Genomic DNA, 25011 nt, shown 5'->3' on the forward strand with positions numbered 1-25011 from the left:
TTTTAGGCACTGAAATTTTAGATGTATATAATTTTTAATTATATAAGTAAATCATATTTATAGTCAACGTGGCAAGTGGGGGAGGAGCAAAAATAAATCTTTTTTCGTTGGGGGGGCTCTTCGTAATTACTTGAGGAGCGCCACATTATGGAGAAAAATGAAGGTCATTTGAGGGGCCCAAATGATGAGAGGACAGTATTTAGACCTATATAGTTATTTATTTTTATTTTTTTAGACTTTAGCTGTTGTTTAATTGTATTTCACCCATACACTGTTCCCTGGTGAGAGAGCGTACTTACGTATGTTTTATTTTTACAGTTGTTTTCGCCACTTCCGGGTTCCGCTCAGTTTGGTGCCGTCACGTGACTGATATGCACGCGACTGGTCATGTGACTGGTCGCATGCCTTTTCTTCACTTCCGTCAACTTTTCCTCGACTGATCCCAAACATGGCGGCCGCTGAGGATGATCAGAGCCTGCTGGCGTCGGATGCCGGAGATGGGGACTCCGTGTCCGGTGGAGAGGAGAGCGGTCGTGCCGGCACATCGCTTCCCGCCATCTGCGACCCAGCCCATGGGTTACACCGGCTTGTTGTCCTGGTTTTTATGTGTTTCCTCGGGTTCGGTAAGCAAGAACAGACGCCGACGTGGAATAGTATCGGGTTCATATTGAACTGTTGTTTACCCCCCCCCCCCCCCCCCCGCAAAAAAACAAACAAAACAAAACAGAAACAACAAAAAAACTATCAGTGTGATTGTGCTGTTTTTTCCCCCCAGGAAGCTACTTTTGTTATGATAATCCCGCTTCTCTTCAGACTGAAGTCCTTCAGGTAAGTCATTTCATTTGAGGTTTTGATTTTTTTTTTCTCATCTTAAACATATTATATCTCTAAATCATGTTTAAAGTACAACCAACTCGGAACAAACAAAAAGAAATCAAACACACATTTCGGTTTTAAGACCGTTTACCAATGTGGGTCGTGATTTATTAAGAGGAAGTAAGATTTAATTGGAAGGTGTTTCCAAACTTTTGACCGGTACTTTACAATGCAATTTCAATACAATTTCAATGTTTTGAATTCTGCCCCCCCCCTTCTTTATTTATCAGTATTTTACTCTTTGTTTTAATAAAACAATTTACGTGTTTGTTTTTTTTTTTTTTTTTTAAGGATTTAAATCTTAACACGGCCAAGTTCATGCAGCTGTATGCCTGGTATTCATGGCCCAATGTCATTCTCTGCTTCTTTGGGGGATTCCTTATTGACAGAGTCTTTGGCATCAGGTAGCATAATACGTTTTTTGTTTTTTTAGCAACATAAAAAAAACACCTGGACTTCCATGTAATATATTTTTTATTTTTTTTTAATAGGCTGGGAACAATCATCTTTTCTCTGTTTGTTTGTGTTGGACAGGTAGGTTTGCATATTTTTCTAGGTTGTATTATAAAAAACAAAACTTGAATGAATTTGATTTTCTTTTTTTTTTTCTTTTTGTCATTACAGCTCATATTTGCCTTCGGAGCTTTGGTAAATCGTTTTTGGTTGATGGAAATTGGACGTTTTATATTTGGGTGAGGAAGCAATCATTGAAACACCAAAAGCTGCCTATTTTGAAAAATCCAAATTATGAAACTGTTTTGATAAACATTTCATTTTGTTTACCAAATAATTTAATCCATATTTTTTTCATTTATTTTTCTATTATGTTTGTTTTGATTTGATCTTTGATATTTTTTCACTTATTTCAAAAATACCTTTCATTTTTTATACTACTTGTCTTATTAGATATTTTGAGGCAAAAAAAATAATTTTCTCACTTTTCTTTCATTTTCTCACGTTTTTCTTTGTTTAAACAATCTTAAAGTTCAAATGTTTATAGAAAATAGGTGAAACAATTGCACAAAAATGATAAAATAGCAAGGCTATGAAAGGTGAAACATGTTATAGTGAGGGAACACTGTAAATTTAATTTATTATTCTTGTGGGGAAATAATGATTTACATACAATATACAGGACTTAACAAAATGGTGTTTAAGGCTCTCAGGAAAAGTAATACATTACGGCTAAATCTTTATGGTGGGATTAAAGAGGAATCCACTCTTTTTATTTATTTTATTTAATTTCAAAATAGCTTCTGTGTGTCACTACTAGTCTAAACACCATTTTGCAATCAATATTGTTTTCGTAGAATACGAATTTAGTTGCAAAAGCCAACTATTTTTATTCATGTCAGGGGGCGGCCATTTTGCCCTGAAAATGACTTATTAAATTACTCATTACTCTTGCTCAGAGCTCATCCTGCGAATGTCACATGACCAGATCACACACACACACATGACCGAAACAAGTGACTCATGACTAGTCATTACTTGAATTTTTAATCACAACTGTAACCATTATAGAGTTACAGTTGTGATTAGGATTTTAGATGCTGTCTTGCTTGACCTAAGGTTATTGTTATTATTTATTTATTTATTTATTTGTGATTGTGCTATGCCTAGAATTGGAGGTGAGTCCCTGGCTGTGGCCCAGAACACATATGCCGTCAACTGGTTTAAAGGGAAGGAGCTCAACCTGGTGTTTGGACTTCAGCTGAGCATGGCTCGCTTGGTAACCCCAATTCACTTCTGCACGACTCGCGCTAAGAAACAGCCAGTTAGTGTGTGAATGCTTATACAGGGCAGCACGGTGAACATGAACATCATGGGCTGGGTGTACAGCAAAGTGACTCTCCTGGTTGGCACTCCCGGTCACACGACGCTCGGCTGGTCGCTCATGATAGGTAAAGTAGCAAAGTGAAATGTCGCAACATTCAGGTTCGCGTTACGTATCGCCAGCTAACTCGAGCCCTCAAATGTCATAACGAAAAATCTCAGCTAACAGCCAAGAAGGAGATCTGAAAGTGCAACTGGCTGATTCATGTGAATGACCTCATTAAGTGGAAGTGTCACTTCTACTTATTTTTAACACATCAGCTTTTAGAAAAAAACGTGTCAAGGAAATGAGGACTTGCTCAGCAAATTTGAATTGTTTTCTGAGTGTCGGAATCAAGTATTTGGAAATCAGTCTTTTTTTTCTTTTAATATGGAATGCATGCGTTTCACTTACGGTATTACCCATTTTATAATTATGAATGGCACTTTAAAGGAGAAGTCATGTATAAAAACAAAAAAAGATGTTGCTCCATAAGTCTAAACAGTCTGCTAATTTCCTTCGTGCTGTTCACTGAAAATGAAATAACAGTTGCGTCGTAGTACTTGAATTTTTAGAACTTGCTCGGAAAACTGGTGATTGGCTGTTACTTGAGCCCCGACCAACTGTGATGTCATTTTCAGGTGAAAGCCAGTGACAAAATGGATTAAAGCTAAATAAATGAATAAAACTGTTGATTTTATTTCATATTCCACTAACAATGTTGCACATGAATTAGGCAATAAATTCCACTTGCAGTAGACTGAAAATGAGATCACAGTTGTAACAAATGATCACACTTCAGCTTGCATCAGTCACATGACTTATAATATTGATTAAAAACTATGTTAATTTATGGAAAAGCATTTCAATCATCCAACTCGGTATTTTTTTTTTCTCACAAGACATTTTTTAAAAATTGTGTATTATTATAATGTAATTATGAGATTATTTTTTGTTTGTTTTTGTATGTTTATCCCTTTGGTGCCAGTCAAGTATGAATGTCGGCGCTCCTGTCATGTCCTAAATTAAATTCAGCTATCATTGTAGCTTTGACGAATTTTACATCGATATTTGCATCAATTACCATATTGGTGTTTAATCCTATTTTCGCTCCTCAGCTGCTGCAACCTGCATTTTCTCTCTAATCTGCGCTTTGGTGCTGGGATTCCTCGACAAAAGAGCGGAGAAAATCCTTCAGAAGGAGCAGGGGAAAACAGGTAAAGCGTTCTGACTATGTCTTGCCCGGGCCTCCTTTTGACCTCCAGTGTCAACATCTTTCAACTGGGCATGACCTGATAACTGGATTGGTTTTGCGATTTTAATTTCTTTTTTCAGATTTTTGATTTGATTCTATTTACATATTTATTTTTTTAGAATGTGTTATACATTTTCTTTAAAGAAAAAAAACTTTTATAAAGGAATAAAATTACCGTTTTTAAAAATATATACTTTAGCGCTTGAATCTCAATGTCGCGATACCGTGATATTTTTGCTCAAGGTTTTCACATTTTTAGTAGCTATCGTCCCAGGCCTACTTTAAACTACCAATAGTTATTTTGCTGTCCACTTTTTGTTACAATATATCAAAGTTTAATTATTTTGAAGTGTAGAAAAATAAAATAAAAAAAGACGCCGTAAGTTAATTATGTGGCGGTTTTTAATTTAGTTTCTGCTTAAATGCATGTTTGTATATTGACTGTCAGGCGAGGCAATTCAACTGACTGATGTGAAAGATTTCCCCTTGCCCCTGTGGATCATCTTCATCATTTGCGTGAGCTACTACGTGGCCATCTTCCCTTTTATTGGACTGGGACAGTGAGTATTGCACAAGCGCAGCGTCACTCAAACGTGAATCACCTCTGTGTGTATTTTCTGTGAATTTTCTGAAACTGTTCTAAAATCAGCAGGGTTATAATCTTCCCTTTGATTGTGAGTCTAAAGCTAGCATGGCCCAACCAATTATTCAATCAGCACGTATGGCCCTTCAAACATCAGTCAATGATCGGTCAACTGACTGATGCTTGTTGATTGTTTTTACCTTCGCGCACTTCAGCCATTTACAGCAGGAAAAAAATAAGGCTATTTAAAACCAAGCACATTATTTACTTTTAAGCACATAGTCACAGTCAAAATCTAGTTTTCCGTCATTTCAAACCGAATTTATTCCAATTTTTTGCCAATCAGATTTTTCAAAATGGGTCTCAATTGACAGCTAGCAATCTATATTAGTAATCAGGTGAGAAACTCAACACCATTTCACACTGGTAAATAATGTTAGGGTGAGAAACTAAAACTTTTGGTGTGCAAACATGTAGGAAATATTGCCCCATGGTGGAAGTGCTTGATTTGACTTGTAATCGAATAAAGTGCTTGACTTTTTAAATGTTGATATCGCCGTGGATCAGCTTAATTATTTGTGGCAGCCAATATTGTGAAAAAACTCGATTAATTGTGGCGCCCCATGGACAAGGTTTCATTTTTTCATTTTAAGTTACTTTAACTTTCAGGATGTCTCTCCATATACTGGATAATGGCAAAACCTGTCACACTGTGTAAAATTTAGATCATTTTTCAATATGCACAGCAGGAGGTGCTACATTTACCATTATCCATAGCTATAACAGACATGGCAGCCTCCGGAGAAGTGCCACCTCTCATGTAATATATATTTAACGATAACTAGACCTACGATTATATTTAAAATATATTCTTGGTCATTAAGAACACATTTATTTGCAAGTTTTTGAAATTTATAATCATTTAATTTATTCCTTTTAAATGAAGTTTGGTGTCAATCTTACACAGTGTCCCTTTAAGTAAACTTTTAAATTTACTCCTGCTGGCCAAGATGTGCTAGCTTTCTCTTATCCAGCATGCAACTTTGCAAACTCCTTTCATGGTAGCGTTTCTTAAGAAGCCAAAAGCAAAAGGGGGACAAATACAATGGTACACTGTTAGATACAATGCGGCTTAGTTGGCTAAAACATGCGCAAATATGTATCGCTCTATGTAAAAAAAAAATATGTTGCCACAATGATAACAAGCTAGAAGTAGTCCGTAAAATACCAGAGAATGTCCGAAGTTTGGGTTTACTGTTCCACACCTAAAAAAAATTAACTGCAGTGTGTTTTTCTGCAAAGTTGTTATCATCTCCACTGTTCTGTAGCTAAAAGGAGAGCTGTGAGCCTGTCTTAGGAAATGCGCAACTGAATTTTGAATGAGACCATTTTATGTCTCATTAGAGTTGTTATTAAGTTTACAGATGCTATAACAATCCATATAATTTACAATAATAGTTTCTTACGGGGAGCACCAAGCATCATAGGCATCTGCTGAAAACATATTTATTGTCCTTGAGCGAACGAGGAAGAGAATTCAAGTCTTAAACTAGACGTCATTATGTTTGAAGGGCACGCTCGGAGTAAAATAGGGCGCCTCGTTAGGTGAGCGCAATGTCCATGACTGCAGTAAGTTTTAGTGGCACAATGCTGCATTATTATCAAGCCGCAGAAAGGGGTGGAGGTGGGGGTCAGAAACGGAAAGCGGTTTTGAAAATGACTCGGCCGTGAAACAAATCAATTGACGCCGTCGCAACTTTTGAAAGACGCTCTCAAATCACTTAGCCGCTGACGTCGTTTCTACAGTCCACTGCACAGCGCTCCCAAAACAAGTCGTTGTGTACTTGTACAAATGTTAGCCGAAATGACTAATGCCGGAGTGAAAGCCGCTTAAGTGTAAGTGCTGGGCGACTTCCTCATCTTGCTTCCTTTTTTTTCTCCAGGGTCTTCTTCATCGAGAAGTTCAGCTTTTCCCATACTGAAGCCAGAGCTGTCAACAGGTATTTCACATCGGAGGCAATTAATGGCTGCAGAGGCTTTGTTTACACCAATACAAGACATATAATTCATTTGCAAGCATTATTGTTGATTTATAAGTGCGCTTTTTCTCTCTTTTATCTAAAATGCAAATGTTTCTCCAACTAGTTTTGAAATGCATATAGGGCTTCAAAACGTTTTTATTTCTTTTTCATATTTTCATTATTTTGGTTAATTCGCCTTTTCTGAAAATCACTTTCTTCTGGATTTGGATTGACTGAATGACCTCAAGGATTATTGCAGCACATAATGCAGAAATTCCTGAGTGGATTTTGATTCTTACATTTACCAAATAAATTCAGTGTCATTCTCATTATGTAGTTCTAACCCATCCCCATGTGATGATCTGACTCCCTCAGCATCGTTTACATCATCTCGGCGCCAGCGTCTCCAGTTTTGGGCTTTGTGGTGGACAAGACTGGGAGGAACGTGATTTGGGTGATGGCCGCCGTGTGCACCACGCTGGCCTCTCACATGATGCTTGCCTTCACTTTCTGGAGCCCCTGGATTGGCATGGTACTCCCTGAAAATCAGTTTAGCACGCTATTTCTGTCATTCTGTCATTTCTGTCAACCTAAGTTTGCTTTTGTCATTTCTTTTACAATGTCAAAAGTACAGAGACTTTATTTCCTTTTGACAAATATACATCTTATCATTACATATAATTGCAAAGTACTATTATGCAAAATAATTACATTTAACGGAACCCCCATGTTGACGGTAATTGTGGCGCATGCAATTATAAAATCTTGCATCATTGTGTATTGCAGTCACTGCTGGGGTTGTCCTACTCCCTTCTGGCATGCGCTCTGTGGCCCATGGTGGCCTTTGTGGTACCTGAGCACCAGCTAGGAACAGCCTATGGCTTGTACAAACCTTTCTATTTATTCTCCTTTTGATGAATCATTACTAAGTGTTTTTCAATGACTGTAATGTTTCTCTCTGTAGCATGCAGTCCATCCAGAATCTGGGATTAGCTCTCATCGCCATGGCAGCAGGAGCCATCCTTGACACAAGAGGATACCTCTTTCTGGAAGTCTTTTTCTGTGCCTGCATCTGCAGTCAGTTAAATTTTTATTTTCCAGCCGCGAAACTTTTTTTTTCCCTCATGTTTGACAGTCCCTTTTTTTCCACATTCTCGTCTTGCAGTTTCATTGATGGCGGTGGTTATGCTTTACTTAGTGGATTATCTAAGAGGTAAGAGAATATTTTATCCTTCTATTCCCCCCGCCCGCATTCCATCTCCCCCCTGCTTCTTTCCCTCCAGGAGGAGATTTGAACCGGTCAGCTGCAGCCAGAGCCAAACTCCAAAAAGAAGCCACTTCAGATGCTGAGTGAGTAGCTCTTCACCCGCCGTCGTCGCTTTTCCGCCCACTCTCAGGCGTCTTAGAAACGTAATGAACAACCCACTCGTCTAATCAAGTGGCGCACACATATTTTGCGGCTCTTCTGAGAATCGCTGTGCAGATTTTACCCCGGGCTGAATCGACTATTTAGTCTCCTGGCATGTCTACCTTCAGCAGCCACTTTATTAGGTACACCTGCACCGTGAGCTCTAATCTGCCGTATGTGGAAAAAGATTATTAAACTCGGAAAGCAGGTTAGCAGTTCTTTGCTGCTCTAGCTAGCAAAGTGTTGATGACAAGATTATTTGAAGCTGAATTGTTTTTAAAAAACAAAAGCTTGATGGCTTTAAAATGTATAACTTAACAAATATATAATTTTGTTTTTCATATTCATCATGTGTGTCATAGTGTTTAAAAAAAAAAAAAAGGACTTTTAAAGTTCACAAGACTTTTGGTAAATGCTAAATATGATCTTTACCAGAATAATAATCCAGTTTAAGCAAGGCTAAATATTTTCTTCGCAATACAAGAGACTAATCAAGGAATGCTAAATGTCAGACGATCAATATTCAGGCTAATTTCAGAGTTGTATGTTCATTAATTTCAATGGGATGACCGTGATATTTTAAAGTTCATTGTAACATTATGATCAAGATATTAGCCTTTCAGCACATTACACTTGTTGCAAAATGACTACTGCAATGTTACATTAACATTTTACTTTTTGACCTCATTCTTCGCACGGTGTGTTCACAGTGCTGGAAATGAGATTACGTCCGTTTATTTTTGTTGCTTTCCGTTGCATGTCTTGACGAATGTCTCTTAATGCTGTAATTGCTATTTTCCAGATGATGATGTTGATGGCGTTGATGAGGGATCACACACACGGTTCTGGGCATACAGAGGAAGCAGGCCGCACCGTCCGCCCCTCAGCTGGCAGTTTTGGGCCGTGGGGGCGGGACTGCGGGACTTGTGACTCTGCCCAGTGCTGCCATTTGTGGCGTATCCCTACAACTGAATATCTGGGTGTAACGTCTCCTTTTTTTTTTTTTTCAAGAAGACACCGAACATTTTAAAGCCTTTTTTTAGCATTAGAATGGAGAAAAACCTCACAACCCAAGATCCCTAATTAACATTTCCTGTGGAGAGTAATTTTTTTAAAGTGCATTTTAATGTTATGCTGTCTTTTGTACATATCATTTATATATATATATATATATATATATATATATATATATATATATATATATATATATATACGTATATGTATGTATATATGTGTGTGTGTGTGTGTGTGTGTGTGTGTGTGTGTGTGTGTGTGTGTGTGTGTGTGTGTAAAATCCTGGATTCTCTCCAAGGGACCAGAAAGACTTTATATTTTAATCATATGCACTATGGAACAATTAATGGTGGCTGCTTTAAAAGGGCATTGCTCTTTAATTGAAGTCTTATTCGTCATGTAATTTTGTTATCTGCTCCTCACTGGTTTGAGGATTCATTAGTTCATGTTATGCATTTTAACCACTCAAAGATTTGTTTTTGTATACATTTTTTTCAATTAATCTGTCCTTTTAAGGGCAGTTTAGTCATGAAGTTCAAGTCTTGAGCTGAATGAACAAAGTGACAGGTCTGTGTGAAAATGATTGATGCACTACAGCCATGTAAGTATTGTCAAAAGCTCTACATTTAAATCATCATGTCGGTTTTGCTAAACCAAGTAAAAACATTGAATAAACAACTGTCTGAACACCATAGTCGCTTTTTTCCCCTCCCTCGATCGAGTTTGGGAAGTCGTTTGCAGAGCTGGTAAAAATCTATATCTTTGTCATTTGTTCTGGTAAAAATCTTTATCTTTGTCATTTGTATAGGAAGACGCGGCGTCCCTTTCGGCTTACAGAGGGCGATTTGGCGAGACTCTCACCTATGTCTGCATTTGGCTTGCGCAACCGCTATCTCTCCAAGCTCGGCGCACAGGTATCATGCACACTAATAATCAATTCAAGACCAGCCATTTTCATTTCCTTTGCCCTAACACTTGAACATTTTAAAACATATTTAGTTCAGAACCTAGGATCGAAAATCTGGACCCTGGAAAGACATACATGTCTTTGGCTTTGAGTTTTAATAGTTTGTCGGTTGTAGACCTCAATATATGCTTCCATTTGAACATTTTAAGTTTTAAACCCTATTGCTTTATTTAAAAACAGGACTTATTCTTAATTGATAGTGCCACCCCCCCCCCCCCCCCCCCCACACACACACACACACAAACAAAAACAATAAAGAAAATACTGTACAATTCAGTTCCTTGTTTGCTCTGGTTTCCCAAATAAAAGCAGTGAAGATTCAAGGCACTGGGGAACAATTAAAAAAACAAAAACAAAACGATTTTCATTCTGAATGAAGATAAAATGTGCATGCTGATTCCAAAATAGCAGTCAGTTCTTTTTATAATATATTTTTTTCTCCTTAGCTTACCCTCCACATAAGTAAAATTCCACTGATTAGCTATAGTCTTTTTTAGACCCTCCTTTATCTTAACTTGTTAAAAAAAAAAAAAAACACCTGGGATATAATGTCTAACACGGCCCGGGGGCAATATGCAGCCCGTTAAGCTTTTTAGTCCGAACTGCCGAACATGAAGAAATTTTCAATCAGGACGACAGTGATTATGTTAATACTCTGAAGGATAGTGGAACTAGCTTTAAAATAGCATTCAAAAAAAGCTGTTTTTTGTTCATTTAATTTTCAGTTGTTTTAAGAATCCTTTCAATAAATAGTTCAATACATACAACTTGAAAAACACTTGTAATTTTTTTTGTTGATTTTCGACTGAAATGAAAGCACGTGGAGTATCAAAACACTCCAACCCTCTGCTCCTGGTTGGGCCCTTTTGTGAAATTTTAGAAGGCCCTTGTAGCCCTCGAGGCAAAAGCTTTGCCCACCCCGGTCTCTACCAAAAAGCATAAAAATGTCCCTTTTTGGACCGCATGAGTTAACAAGGAGATTACATGATTAACAAAATCAATTTACTACTCAACGACTTGTTGATCAACCGTCGCACCTCTAATTTCCACAATGAATGCTCACGAGCGTACGGGCGTATATTTGTTGGAGAAAATGCTCTTTCGACTTGAGGGGTTTGCCCGTAATTCATTAGGCCTATAATGTGCTCGTTCGGGTCTTGACGGTGAGCCAGAAGGATTGATTTTAATGCCCCGCTGATGTATTTGTTTATCCATCACCACCTCCTCTGCTCCAAATGAGGTCTTCTCCTGCTCTTTCCTCTCTGCTCTCAGCTGCCAGGCCACTGCTCCAGCCATCTGTCATCGCTCGCCCACAGGAGCGTTCTGAAGTGATGCCCTTCATTCGGCCGCCTGCACTCCGACGGCACTTTAAGCGATGTGACTCCAGACAAGTATGCGATGACAATAAGGAATGGGAGGAAGAGGGAGCGTGTTGTTTACCACCTTCTGCACTTGTAGACATCACGTTTGTACCTTCAAGCCAATTTCAACCTTCACGCGGGTGATTGTTATTCCGGCTGTATGGACAGGTATCTTTTTTTTTTTTTCCCGCCCTTGACTGGTTTCAATTAGTTTGACACAAAGAGCACAAATGCTGCATTTTACGCATTGTGCTTTTTTTTTGTAAACGCTACACAACCATTAGAACATCACAAAAAGAGTTGCACTCAGAGGTGTGTATCAAGACTGAATGACACAAGTCATCAACTCTTTCAAATTTCACATTTTGTTTATTCATTTGGACTGAGAATTTTTTTAAGTGCCTGAACATTTTTCCTCAGAGTGCCACATAAAAAATCAAGGAAGCAAGGCTCACTTTCATTTATTTGGTTTAATACTCAATTCATCAAGCACACATCAGTAAAGCAAACGTGTTCATATTGTTTATTTAAAAGCTGAACCGTTTCTAAAAGGCAAATAATTGAATATTGAAAAAAAAATTTGCATTGCTCAGAGGCTTATAAAACAATAAGTAGCTGAATCCCATTCCTACATCTCGAATCAAATTAGGAGCGTTCGTTCTTTCTTGATATGTTTGGAATTTTGGCCTTGATACAGAGCAGAAAAAGGAGGAAACCATTTTTCTTTGTAAAAACAAATTATCTATCCATATCTATCGATCTATCTGTCTGTCTGTCTGTCTGTCTGTCTGTCTGTCTGTCTGTCTGTCTCTGTCTGTCTGTCTCGCTCTCTCTCTATCTAGCTAGCTAGCATATCTATCTATCTATCTTGCTAGCTAGCATATCTATCTATCTTGCTAGCTAGCATATCTATCTAGCTAGCTAGCTAGCATATCTATCTATCTTGCTAGCTAGCATATCTATCTAGCTAGCTAGCTAGCATATCTATCTATCTTGCTAGCTAGCATATCTATCTATCTATCTATCTATCTATCTATCTATCTATCTATCTATCTATCTATCTATCTATCTATCTATCTATCTATCTATCTATCTATCTATCTATCTATCTATCTATCTATCTATCTATCTATCTATCTATCTATCTATCTATCTATCTATCTATCTATCTATCTATCTATCTATCTATCCATCCATCCATCCATCCATCCATCCATCCAAATGGACAGAAAAGGTCCCGGGCCTTAGTTTGGACACACCCTGATTCAAGAGCTTGGACATACTCAGCACATTCACTTTTACAGGCCCTGGAGTGGTTTTATAGGAGGTGTTAAATTACTTAACTCTTATGTGCTAAATAGTATGCATCAGACCTGTTGAATATTAACTAATACCTATAAAATAAAAGAGTTATTAAAACCGAAGAGGGGAAAAAAATGCTTGTTAAGAGTCTGGAGTCTGGACTTAGAGTTATTCTTGCACTCATCAGAAATGTTTGGTGGATGGGGGGTACAGGAGGAATCAATTGCTCTCCTCAAGGAGTGATCTACACTAATGTAAACCTCAAGATTAAGTATTGGACACTAAAGCTGCATTTGCGCCGAAAGTTAAACTAAGTTTTAGTTATGGCTCCTTCCTGAAAGTTTCCTGTGGCCAATTGAATGTTCCCCGAGGCCCTAAAGTTCCTGCAGTGCAATGTGACTTTTTCAGGGCCATTTAAAAGTGTATTTTTAAGGGTACCACCAGAGAACCAAAATCCCTAAACGACATTATGCTCACTTGTCTTTCCTTTGATTCTTACAGCTGCTTTAGACCAAAATAAAACCGTTTGAGGAAATCTGTTGCCGATGATGCTTCCATGACAGTTCTAGAAATGTTTTGCATCCTGTTATTATGTATTTGTTTATTTATTTATTTATTTATGTATTCTAGTCTGGGCACAATCGCCATAAGGCACAATTTTAAGGCGGGGCGAACCTGACCAAACAGACATTTAAAGGAACCAATCACTGAAGAGTAGATAATGACGTCAAATGAGGACGTATGGAAACCAAGTAGCAATTAGCGATGGCTAGTCGGACAGAGGAAATAGTGAATGGCTTATATTGTTGTTGTTAAAAAGATTAAAATAAACTACCCTCTTTTCAGCGCGTCTCTGAAGGTTTTGACGGACTTTGTTCGAGCGCTGAAAAGTAACGTAGCCCTCCGAAGATACGTCACAGCGAATTAACGAATTTGATTGGACGTTTCGTTTTGGTTTATGCCCAACAAAAATTAACGGGGATTTTCCATATCAATTTTTCCGAGAAAGTCGTTGTGGTTTGCCAGGAAGTTTTTCCTCACCCACAGTACCGCATTCACAAATTAATCTAAATGAGCACGCCAAATAACCTACAATGAAGGTAATGCTGTTAAATTCTCGTCGGAGTGATTTGGTATTAATTGTCCTGAATGCAACACGTGTAATGCAATCAAGTGAATTTACGAAGTTGAGACTTGATTTTTACCAAGCAATTCAATCAGAGTTACTCCTATGCGAATCTCAAAAGGAAATTTCATTTTCTTTAGCCATTTTCAGCAGTAAAAAGTTTGATGACTCAAATATTTTTCATGCACAATCAATACTTTTCAAACACTTGCCACTTGCTCTCTCAAGCTCAGGTAACGACCAATCACTGTGCAGCTTGTGAATGTCACATGACCAATTGGCGATAATAAATCGTTATCTAACTTGATTAAAAAAACAAAAAACGTTTTGCTGCTGAATTTGGTAAAATAAATAGAACTAGACTATAACTTTTATAAGGTCAAAAATGATTTTTTTCAGGTCATTTCATATTGAATAGACCTATTCAAAACAAAATATTAGTTTTTCCGAAGAAGAAAACCATATACGAATTAAAAAAAAGCAACAACTGCGAACTCAAATGGGATAAAAATATATGAACACGTACAAATTATATCAAGAATCATATAAGTTAACATTACACAATTGTATAAACTATATTGTATTTTATATTCTATGCTATCTGTAAAACTAATTGGGCTGCTTTCGAAAGTATTGTTTCACATTAACATCCCATAAAACACTCTCACAAATCACATTCTGGTGCAAAAAGTTTTTCTTTTAATTTATGCATATGCACATCAGATTTATTAGCAGTGAATATGAACAACTCCGAGTAGGTGACAGTTTTGCTCTGCACTGCAGACACCTTCCTGTTCTGACGTTTTTTTTTTAGTCGTCGTCAAAGGGTGAGTAATTTCACTTTATTTTTACTGCACAGACATTAACTTTTCTCCACATTTGCAAGGCATTGAGAAGCATTAAAACACTGGCTGTAGACTTAGAACAAATTAATTCTTTTTTTATGTGTCAATTAGACCGACTTGAAAAGTCAGCAACACAGAGCAAATTGTATTCAGCTTTGAAAATAATCCTGTTCAAAAATAAAGTTGAAGTGTTTCTTCACAATAAACCTAGCTGTCGTAGGTCACATGACCAAACGCGGGGAAACAGGCCTAAGCAAACTCGCAATTGATTTTCTCAGGTAAGTAGAATATTACAGAAGTGACAAACAAAATCAGGTTATTCAGTGGCACTTAAAATCGATTTTTAAAATATCCCACCGAAACCCAACCTTTTCATTGGTGTCCACGTTTGTGGACGTTTGTGACTCCTTTAACTAACCTAGTATTCAAATATTTGCAAATTGTTTTACCTTTTATGTAATCTAACCATTTACATCAATTTTATTCAAGTTGCTCTGATGTGATTATTTACCATACATAAATCCATACCATATTCTTGTATACTTAGATATACTGTATATGAAATATGTTTGGTTATGATGATTCCGGTAAATCGGTGGACCTGACATTCAAAACAAATCTGAATTTTTATAAGCAATTATTAGGTGAGCTATACAAGGAAGTTGTGCGAAGAATTTAACTATTTGTGGGCCGTGAATAGTGAAATCTCATTTTTAATTGACACAAATGCTTATTTTATTCCTTATAGTTTTCAAAGTTAATCAGCATTTTTTCCTGACAAAATCAACATCGGGAAGAAGAAGAAGTTCATATCTGTTGGAGCAACATGCTCAGTAGTCCTTGACTTTGATGTCTCATCTGTTTTACTGCAATGTAATTAACATTGCGGTCTTGCTGAAAAAAAAATGGACAAAACCAAGTCTTGGTTTCTACGGGATATCAAGTCAAAGTCAAGTTTATTGTCAATTTCTTCACATGTGCTTAAACATACAAAGGAATCGAAATTGCGTTTCTCACTATCATCTGCGTTTTACATGTACAATAACAAAGTGCAGGTGCGCAAGACGAGACAATCCTAAAAACTAGATTCTTATCTATAGTAATGTAATGTGCAGTATGTTAGGCGTCAATGGCAGTGAATGAGTTAATTTATTTAGTCAGCTCAGTATAAACGCATATTTGACCTCATCGATGGTAATGAACCAAATGCTCTTTTTTCCCCTTATGCAGAAACCGTTTTTGACAATTTATGTTTTTTTTTTTTCGACTACATTGGAGACTTGTTGCAGGGCGTCATCTAATATTGATGTTTTCCCAATATTAACTGGGTTAAACGCATTGTGCAAAATTGATTTTTTCACGATTCATTCATCTCACACTTTTTGGTGCATTTCCAAGGCATGCACACAAACGCATGCAGTGACACGCTGTATAAAAACGCGCGCGCGCACTCAGCCTCCCATTGGCTGTGAGGATCCCCCCCCCCCCCCCCCCCCCAACCTACCCACCCGCCCCCTCCAAACCAAGTCAGGTCATCTCTCCGGCTGCTCCCCTCTCAAAGTGTCCACTTGATCCGTGCCTGGTTGCGGAAGGACGGGGAAAGCGCTCGCCAGAGAAAAGAGAGCCACGGCGCCATGCTGAGGAACTCCGCACACAGGTTGGTGTCACTCCGCCGCTTCCTCCCGCCGCCGAGACGGCGCTAACTTGAGCCGTGTCCTTGCAGAGGCATGCATCCGGGAGAGGAGGCGAGGATGCGCGGCGGGAGTAGCGCGGCGCGGGAGAGGAGACACCTTGCCCTGCGCATCAACAACCAGGTGAGACATTTTTTTTTTTTCTATCGGAGCGGCGGTCTTAAAGCGTGGGTCGGATTCATGCAACAGAAAAATGTTTGTGTGGGTGGATCGCCGACTCTTCCTCCTCACTCGCTGGCTTTCTCGCTCTCTCTCCCGCTCTTGAGTGGCACAAGCAATGATGTAATCCACTTTCTGGGCTTTTAATGGGAGCAGGAAGTTGATCAGACGACATGGAGGCTCATTGATTAGGATAAAAAGCAGCAGATACGAGAAAGTGGAGTGGAGCCATTTGCACAACATTATCAGGCTCACTCAAAGGCAGCATGCAACTTTAATTGCGGAGGATTTCGCCTCCCGTTAGTTCGAATGGATGGATTCAATTTGGTTTTATCTGTACGCACTTTTTTTTTAATTTGCCATGGCAACACCTTTAATCTTCTTAAAGGTCGTCATTTAGCTAGATTGTTTCTTTTTACGTTTCTACGCTGTTTTTCGTTGGCCCTTCAAGGCACTTGATTATTGTTTTATATATTGTATGGTGGTGATTCTCGCCGATTTTTTTAATGGTGTGGTTCTTGATGTGTCTCCTGTGATTTATTTTTTTTTTTTCTTTCCTCCTCTCCAACCAGAAACAAAAGTTTGGAACTACATTTATAGTGGTGTCTCTTGGCGTATTTTATTCAGAAACTTCAGAAGACAGCTTGTGTAAAATACTCTGTTTCATTAGCGTTTCTAGCCCATATTTAGGGGTGCTCAAGCATCCCTAAATTCTATCTTAGCACCGCCAAAAATCAAGAGGATATTTGGTTGCTTTTTATTTAAATATACTTCTCTTTTTAATAGCTAGCTGTTAACATACAGGTCTTGGAATGTAAAATCTTTACTGACAAAATACAATAACAGCTCCTCTCCTTAAATGTTTTCTTTTTGTGGTATAAGTCGCAAATATCTGCCTTGAAACAGGATTTGCAAAACATTTCTTACATTCTACTTCACCAACACGCCATTATCATTATCAGTTATTATTATGGTACTTATTTGTTGTTCATTGTTCATGTTGTAAGGTTGGAGTTAGGCTGATGCTTACTGACTGAGCAACACTTTTTGCTTTCTTGGTCATCTGCGGGAGAATTGCACCCATTTAAAATTGTGTTCAAAATAGCAACATTTTGCCTCTTGTTCCAATTGGTTTGCTCTCGACTTGAAAAGTAAACTGTCGCGATCCTGTTATTAACCCATTAACTGCCTGCCTAGTAAAAACAGATCATTGACGCCTGTAACCGTCAATGGCAGTGAATGAGTTACCTGTTCTTCCGTGAAATGCAGATCAAATCATGGCAGAATTTACTGCAAGTAATGCATTTTTATTTTATGATATATGTCAGTGACGCACGCATAGTGACAGCTTGAATATTTAACACATTCACCGCAATTCCTGAAGTGCCTTCACGTACCCCAGTTTGAGAATCGCCTTTGTAAGAGTGTACTTGTGCCACTTAGAGGTGCAAAGATTTTGTCCTCGAGACAAAATATTGGCTCGATCTGGACTGTACAAAAAAAAAAACACAAATCTAACCAGCCTTGTGCCAAATACAGTACATATATTCTATATTTTTTTCCAATTATATGTATAATTGATCAGTCTACATAATTTTGATTCAGTTGTTTGTGATTTCTGACAAAAAAAAACAACTTAGGATTCTCTTTTAGGAGGGTGACTATTTGTTTTAGCCCAGTCATATGTTTCCTGCAAGCATTGAGGCGCACAAGTTCACCTGCTCGCAATGAGCTGCTGAATATTTGATGCACGTGATGTAGTGTTGCGCATTATTGGCGTCTGAGCACATTGAGCTTTTGCGAGCAGCGCTTTTCCAACTCGTGAGAGCCAATATGTTACAATATGGCACAACATGCACAGACATGTGGCCAGCACAACTTCACCCCCCCCCCTTTTTTTTTTGTGAACCGCTCCAATCCATTTCCACTACTTCACTTGACACTGGAGTTTCATTATCCCCCAAAATGACATTTTCCAAAATTGAGGCAGCTTATCTCCTGAAGAGGAGTTCACCTCCGCGGAGGACACTTGCTGGCCCCCCGGAGAAAGCGCTATGAGCGGTAATCGGCGCGTGAAATATGAGCGAGGATGTAGAAATGCAGTTTATTGGATATAGAGGCAGCTCCACTTGCTGGTGTCTATGGGAGTGATTCAGGTTCATCACTCAGGCGTACCCCCCACCCCCCACCCCCCGATCCAATCCCTTCCCCATCGCTAAAAGACACGTTCATCTGTCCAGCTATTACTCCATAATCAATGGGACAGCACAGTTTTTACGGCCAACGGGCTGGTGCTGTTAACCATTTTACACAGAGCTTATTTAAGCAGCGCGCCATAGGGGAGGGGGCGCCCACCCCCCACCCCCACCTGCCCCTCCAAATGGGGTTAGGCATGAAATACACAGTGCAGGTGGCATTGTTGACGCAGCACTTGTAGCCGGAATGATGAAGTCATCCATCACCATCCAGCATGAGGTCGCTCCGTATCCGAGCATCCCAGCATGCAACTCTCCTAATCAGAACATCTGCTGGCAGCTCAACCTGGAATCACAGATGCTGTGTGTGTGTGTGTGTGTGTGTGTGTGTGTGGGGGGGGGTAATTTTACTTTTCAAGTGCGTGATGTGTTCATACTGGTAGCAATATTTCCACATTATAATGTGATGCATTGTGTTAGTCTGTAGTGCGTTGCGTCATACTTAACAGCTGTTTGTTGACATGTCAACTACGATAACGCTGAATCAAAATTCATGTATGTAGGGTTAGGGTTTGGGTTCACACATTCAGGAATTTGGAGCCGATCACTGATCAGCTGGTTAAAGGAGGAGTCAACCCCCCCAAATTTGTGTTACAATTAAATCGGCCGATTATGGTCCTTCAAGCATCGGCCAAAAATAATTGACAACAGTATCAGATCGCTTCCTGATTGGCTGTGGTTACCAGGCTTTTACCAGGTTACCAGAATTTTTTTTGTGGAGGTGGCCAGGGTGACACAACACCTCAGTCAGGGGTGGCCAGGAATGGGTGTGCATGCATGCATGTGGGCGTGTCATTGTCTTTTTGTTGTTGTTGTCGTTGTCTGGGATTCTTGAAATAATATATTTTATACCGTATTTCTCTGAGTACATGTCACGTTTTTCCCCCCTCATTTTCAACCCCCATATTTGGAGGTGGGTTGACTTATAACAGACAATTTTTTTCCACATATCTGTTTGAATAACATTAATTAAAATGCATAAAGGGTAATGTCATTTACAAGCGTTAAAAAGATTTTATATACCCCTAATTCGATACAGTTTGCGTCCGTTTTAGAGTGTTTGCAGAGAACATCGCAAAAATGCACTTTCCTCGACCGCCTCTTCGTTGTCGACGACGAGGTTGCGAAGATCATATTTTCAGCGGACTTTGACGCATTATGAAAAGGAAAAGACCGACTGGCTTGTCTCCTTTAGCCCTTGGACGTATTTTTAAACATAGATATCGGTAGGTGGGGGGGAGAAACGAAGGGCAACTTTCCATGCTCTCAACAGTCGTCCCTTGGGTAAAGAAAGCTTGCTATAATATCCCAAGTAAGATGATCAAACAAAGGCAGAATATTATATGTGTGTGTGTATATATATATATATATATATATATATATATATATATATATATATATATATATATATATATATATATATATAGCTTGCAAGAGTAAACCCCGGCTGTATGTAGAAATCATTGCCAAGTTTGTCGTAATTTCCCTGCCATTACCATGCCTCGCAGGGTGAGAGTATCGTCTCAATGTAGGAAAAAAAAAAAAAAACAACAACTTGGAGTGATGGAAGCAGGCACACTTGTCTGTATGTGCGCACGAACGCCCTTTCATTTCCCTCCCTTCCCTCACCGTATGTTAGCCAGAGCATCTCTCTACCGGTAAATCGTAGCAGAGGGAATAGTCTCAAGTGCTCCATTTTGCATTTTGATACACTGTGTGATCATGTTCTGGCTCTCCTTGCCTGGCGGATGTCTCTTTTTCCTCTGGTCCTCACCTCGCATTAGATATGTGCCCCTCAGTTCTCCTTTTAAATATTAGTAGATGTTAGTGCATAACTTCCTTTAAAGCACCACGTGCGCTACAGCACAAGGATATTTGTGATTTTCTGGTTACCGCAGACGCGGAAATCAAATCCATCCCACGAGACATCCTTTTTCGCTTATCCTCAAAAATGAAATTGTAGTAAGAATTACTTTTGGATGAAATGAGAAGCAAGTGAAAAAGACATGGCGGGACTCAAAGTTTTAGAATACATTTAGTGTAACTTTAACAAAGTGAAACTTTTACTCATCTGCATTTTAACTGGGCTGGAACCAGAACCAACTATTTGTATCCAGTCTGTACTTGGCCTTTATTTCAAGGTCTTGGTGCTTGTGATGCTGGTTGATACGAGAAACGGCCCCTCCCTTAGTGCAGTTTTACGATATTCAAGAAAAAATGACCAAATCAGAAGAAAATTGACGTTAATTTCATTCATTTTTAAGGATTTTTTTTTCCCCAAAAAAATTTTATAACCTTCTGAGAGCCTTGTAATGTGTGTCCTCTATTTTGTCCATTTTGTCTCAGCAAAACAGCTAAGATAATTGCATGCCGTCCAAACACAAGAAGCAAAATTGGGAGTGGTCCGGATGCTGATTGTAAAAAAAAAAATGCATTTCTTGCAAATGGTTTTAATTGAAGGTATTGAAAGAGATGTGTTAAAATGTGATTCCGATTTGGGTAATTTTCTTTTCCTTTTATCTTCTATTCTCCCTTTTGCAAATACAAAATGTGTTAAAATTCCCCTTACACTTCCTGGTGTTTTCTTTGAATAACACTTACACCTTGTGTGTTACTGGTGGCTTATCATTCATTTTTTTTTCACAATCTAAAACACACAGAGGTGTGTTAATAACACGTCAGTGATCTAATTTGTAATCAAAAGGATGAAGGATGAGATCGAAGCGTGCTCCTGATGATACATATGCAATCATTTCAATATGAAACATACATTGATTAAGCATGTAAATTAATTCTTATTCTGATGTCATTTAAATGTATTTTAACTGAACAAATTTCAAACTCTAGGTATATTTTTTTTCAGCAACTACAGAAAATATACCACCAACCACAATCTGTTTTATTTCTAGCTCACTTTGTAATCACTGACAATTTACAACTTCTTTAATCTTAACAAAATGAAAACATTTAATTTTAAAGGAAACACTATAAAAAAAAACAGCAATGCTTTTCTTAACTTGCAGTTCATTTGCTCTCAATTTGAAAATGTAATCACTGACAATTTACAACTTTTTTAATCTTAACAAAATGAAAACATTTAATTTTAAAGGAAACACTATAAAAAAAAACAGCAATGCTTTTCTTAACTTGCAGTTCATTTGCTCTCTATTTGAAAATGTCGTGTTCTTGTCACGGTATCACAAAACATTTTGATTTCCTGATACCTACAGAAACGATATTAAAATCTCATGTAACTCTATTTTAGTATTGCTGGGTGTGGTTTTGTGTGGGCTTACGTTTTGTACGTACCAAAAACCGCCCGGAGCCTCGTGTGAGGGGAAAAAAACGTTTATTCCCATAAGCAAGTTTTGAACTCCTGGTGGGGAAACAAAACCAGACACTAATAGAAAAAGAATTGGCAGATAAAAGATTTATATGGTTGTTTAATCCCAAACCTGACGGCACAGACACAATTCTTTGTTTTCAAGCAATTAAAGTCTTTCTTTTTTCTTCTTAAACGAAACGACTTACTCGAATTCAGAACTGGGCTAGTGCGTCTCCTCTTCCTCAGTCACTTCCTCGTGTGTCCAGCTGCAGCTCACCAGACATTAGACTGCTGCAGATGTTTGACGCTGCCAGTCCACTCTCGGGAGATTGAAACGTGTGAATAAGCGCATTAATTCCTAGTCAAGAATGTGACTCCAAATGATTTTTGTCATGCATTCACTAATTCTTCATCAGCAAATTACTACCGCACAGAGCGTCGATCATCCTTTTATTTCGAATTTTTATCATAATGATTTTGTGTTGTGAAGCGTACGGGTTTCTATTGCGGTTTTCCTGTCATCAGTGCCAACCGCCTTGCCCCTTTTCGCTCACGTCCAACTTTGAAGTGTTCTTCATCCTCTGCGGTGACCCGCACTTTACGGCCGGTTGTAAACAAGCGTACGCCGCAGGACAATAATGAAGGCATCTGCAACATAAGACCGGCCGCTCGCCGTCAGATCTAACTTTTAATATGTGATAGTTCACTTTTGAAATATTGCCGTCCGAATTAAAAATTCCATTATCTTGTCATGAAGATGTAGTAGTGGCGCGCTGAAGTTGTAATGGATGGCGCCGGATGAGATAAATCTATATTCAGATGAAAAGAAAAGCCAACTTTGGGTGATTTATCACAGAAAGCCAATGTTTAATTGAACATCTGGTGAGAGAGAGAGCATTTAGTTTTCTTGCGAGCCGAGTGAAATTCTTTTTTGTTTTTGTTATAATTTAGATTTTTGTTGTTGTTTTTCAACAGTTGTTGTCATTCCCACCGCAGATGTTCAGCTCCGCGATATAAACTCCCGCTGAGTTACAATATTTGCTGCACTATTTCAGCAGTGCTTATCCTCATTAGGGTTGTACAAGCTGGAGCTTTTCCCGCCTGACTCTAGCTCACTTAACAACAAGCTGCAATTTGGAATAGTTAACAAAACTTCAGTAGAAGAAATACCACTCCCAGTTAAAATACGGTATAATATCAAACTTAATGTAAAACAGAGGATTACATGTTGTGTATTTATGATCATTTTGGAGTCTGCTAGCTTATTGTTAGCACATTATGGGAAACAAAAACAAAATAGTGTCCAAAATAGTGCAGTAACTCTTTAAATGTCAAATACTTACATTTTCAGATATGTTACTAAAAATTCTACTGAATTATTGAGTATTCAGCAAAAAAAAAAAAATCTTGGTTCAAGAACAGTTATGGCTACAGAAGACAAGAGGAAACAATTCTGCTTAATTGTCAATTACCGTATTTCTCGCACTATAAGGCGCACCGGATTATAAGGCACACCCTCAATTAATGACATGTTTTAAAACTTTTTCCATATATAAGACGCACCGGATTATATGGAGAACCCTCAATTAATGACATATTTTAAAACTTTTTCAATCACAATATAGTAATACTCAAAGTAATGACAATAATAACACAAAAAATAACTCTAAACTCTCAATAGCATAATAATTCAATGAGCAAACTTAGGCAAACTTGTTCAACTGTAAACACACAAAGAAAACAAGTAAAGCTTACTTTATCACTTCGTTCCCCATCAACGAATCCCAATCTCAATATTGATCCATATATAAGGCACACCTGATTATAAGGCGCGCAGTCAGCTTTTTTTTTTTTTTTTTAAACGGGCTTTTAGGTGTGCCTTATAGTGCAGAAAATATGGTAATTGTTTTCATTTTTGGTTTTTTAACTTCAATTTAAACTGCATAGCAGCAGATATATTCTCTAGCAACATCCGTGAGATTCTAGGCAAATATTTGCCCATTTGATAAATGAAACATTGATTTCAAAACCACAGAGGCGATTTTTGTTACTTTAAATAGCACATTTGATTAAGCCTGGTTTGTTTAAAAAAAATTGATCAGTAGGAACGTGAACTGTCAGATGAGTCATTTATATGTAATAAACTGCCTTTGAAAAGTTATCCTATGGCTGATGCAAGCCTATATGGAGCAGTCGGAGTGTCGTAAAAAATCTTCTAAATAAATAAACACAACTCCAGACTCCATATTTCCTTTCGTGTCCCAATACCTTTGAGCCTATTGTGCCCATTTTAATGGCGAGCATGAAAAATGCTTGATAAAGTCGCATTGCTCGCTTGCCTCCATTTGCATAGTCCCAATTAGCCCAGTGGCAGCATCACCTCTTGGACCGCAGCCTCTGTTTGGCTGCTCGACACACACGCGCGCACACACACACTCAGTTATGCATAATCAGCCTGTAACTGCACCCTGTGTTATTTACATTCATGTGAACAGATCGAGAAATACAGTCTTGTGGGCAATAAACAGCTTAGAGAGAAACGTGATAAACTCAAATGACTCTCTTTAGAGTGCGGACCTTTGCCAGGGCTGCAAAATCCTCATTTGGATCAGCATCCAACTCCTTTTGGAGCCAACTACTGCCCGCTGGATCATGTATGCAGTTGTTTTTGACATATATGTTTTTTTCCTACTCTGTGCAGGAAGAAGTAAAGCGGTATCATCGCTACTGCAATCACAGCGGCGGGCAAACGGCTCCCAAGGCGGAGAGGTAAGACTGCGCATCCAGCGGTATTCAGGCAAATACATAAAGAACCAAGAGCGTGCCGCAAAGGTCAAACGCACAACATGTCGGGATGCTGCTCCATGTACTCAACTAATGAATAGTCAAGAATCAAGACCACCAGGGCTTTTACCACCCCCCCTCCCCCAAAACAATGACGTATTTTGAAAGAAATACATTTATTTTCCCTTACGAGTTCACGAAAATAATGTCAACTTTCTATTCT

The 25011-nt window shown here is 38.4% G+C and overlaps 2 protein-coding genes across 3 annotated transcripts in view; both read left to right on the top strand.

Annotated features, from left to right (window-relative positions):
- The first annotated feature begins 409 nt into the window (after positions 1–409).
- mfsd1 (major facilitator superfamily domain containing 1) lies at positions 410–12157 on the top strand. Of its 2 annotated transcripts, XM_088426756.1 has the most exons (17): positions 410–623; positions 776–828; positions 1168–1280; positions 1368–1410; positions 1501–1568; positions 2500–2608; positions 2678–2780; positions 3811–3909; positions 4396–4507; positions 6474–6530; positions 6927–7083; positions 7338–7435; positions 7516–7628; positions 7717–7764; positions 7835–7901; positions 9782–9887; positions 11213–12157. In XM_088426756.1, the coding sequence occupies exons 1-17, from the start codon at positions 449–451 to the stop codon at positions 11270–11272; spliced, it is 1581 nt and encodes a 526-aa protein (XP_088282882.1). In that variant the 5' UTR covers positions 410–448; the 3' UTR covers positions 11273–12157. The 2 variants fall into 2 exon arrangements, with proteins under 2 accessions (XP_088282882.1, XP_088282881.1); XM_088426755.1 differs by lacking the exons at positions 9782–9887; positions 11213–12157 and adding an exon at positions 8762–9665 and having other exon boundaries at positions 412–623.
- Positions 12158–16099: 3942 nt separating this feature from the next.
- Positions 16100–25011, top strand: part of schip1 (schwannomin interacting protein 1) — a 237509-nt gene continuing 228597 nt past the window's right edge. Inside the window, exons 1-3 of the mRNA XM_088427885.1 lie at positions 16100–16231; positions 16298–16388; positions 24706–24773. Of these exons, the coding sequence (XP_088284011.1) occupies positions 16209–16231; positions 16298–16388; positions 24706–24773 (182 nt within the window). The 5' untranslated portion in view covers positions 16100–16208. The remainder of the gene's footprint in view (positions 16232–16297; positions 16389–24705; positions 24774–25011) is intronic.

Source organism: Hippichthys cyanospilos, chromosome 11, assembly GCF_059441005.1.
Source record: "Hippichthys cyanospilos isolate Australia breed blue-spotted pipefish chromosome 11, RoL_Hcya_1.0, whole genome shotgun sequence".
Taxonomy (NCBI): domain Eukaryota; kingdom Metazoa; phylum Chordata; class Actinopteri; order Syngnathiformes; family Syngnathidae; genus Hippichthys; species Hippichthys cyanospilos.

Coding starts and splice junctions, on each gene's coding strand:
- mfsd1 (XM_088426756.1), top strand. CDS start 449: ATGGCGGCCGCTGAGGATGATCAGAGCCTGCTGGCGTCGGATGCCGGA. Junction 6,531..6,926: donor GAAGCCAGAGCTGTCAACAG/GTATTTCACATC, acceptor TGACTCCCTCAG/CATCGTTTACATCATCTCGG. Junction 7,084..7,337: donor GGAGCCCCTGGATTGGCATG/GTACTCCCTGAA, acceptor TGTGTATTGCAG/TCACTGCTGGGGTTGTCCTA.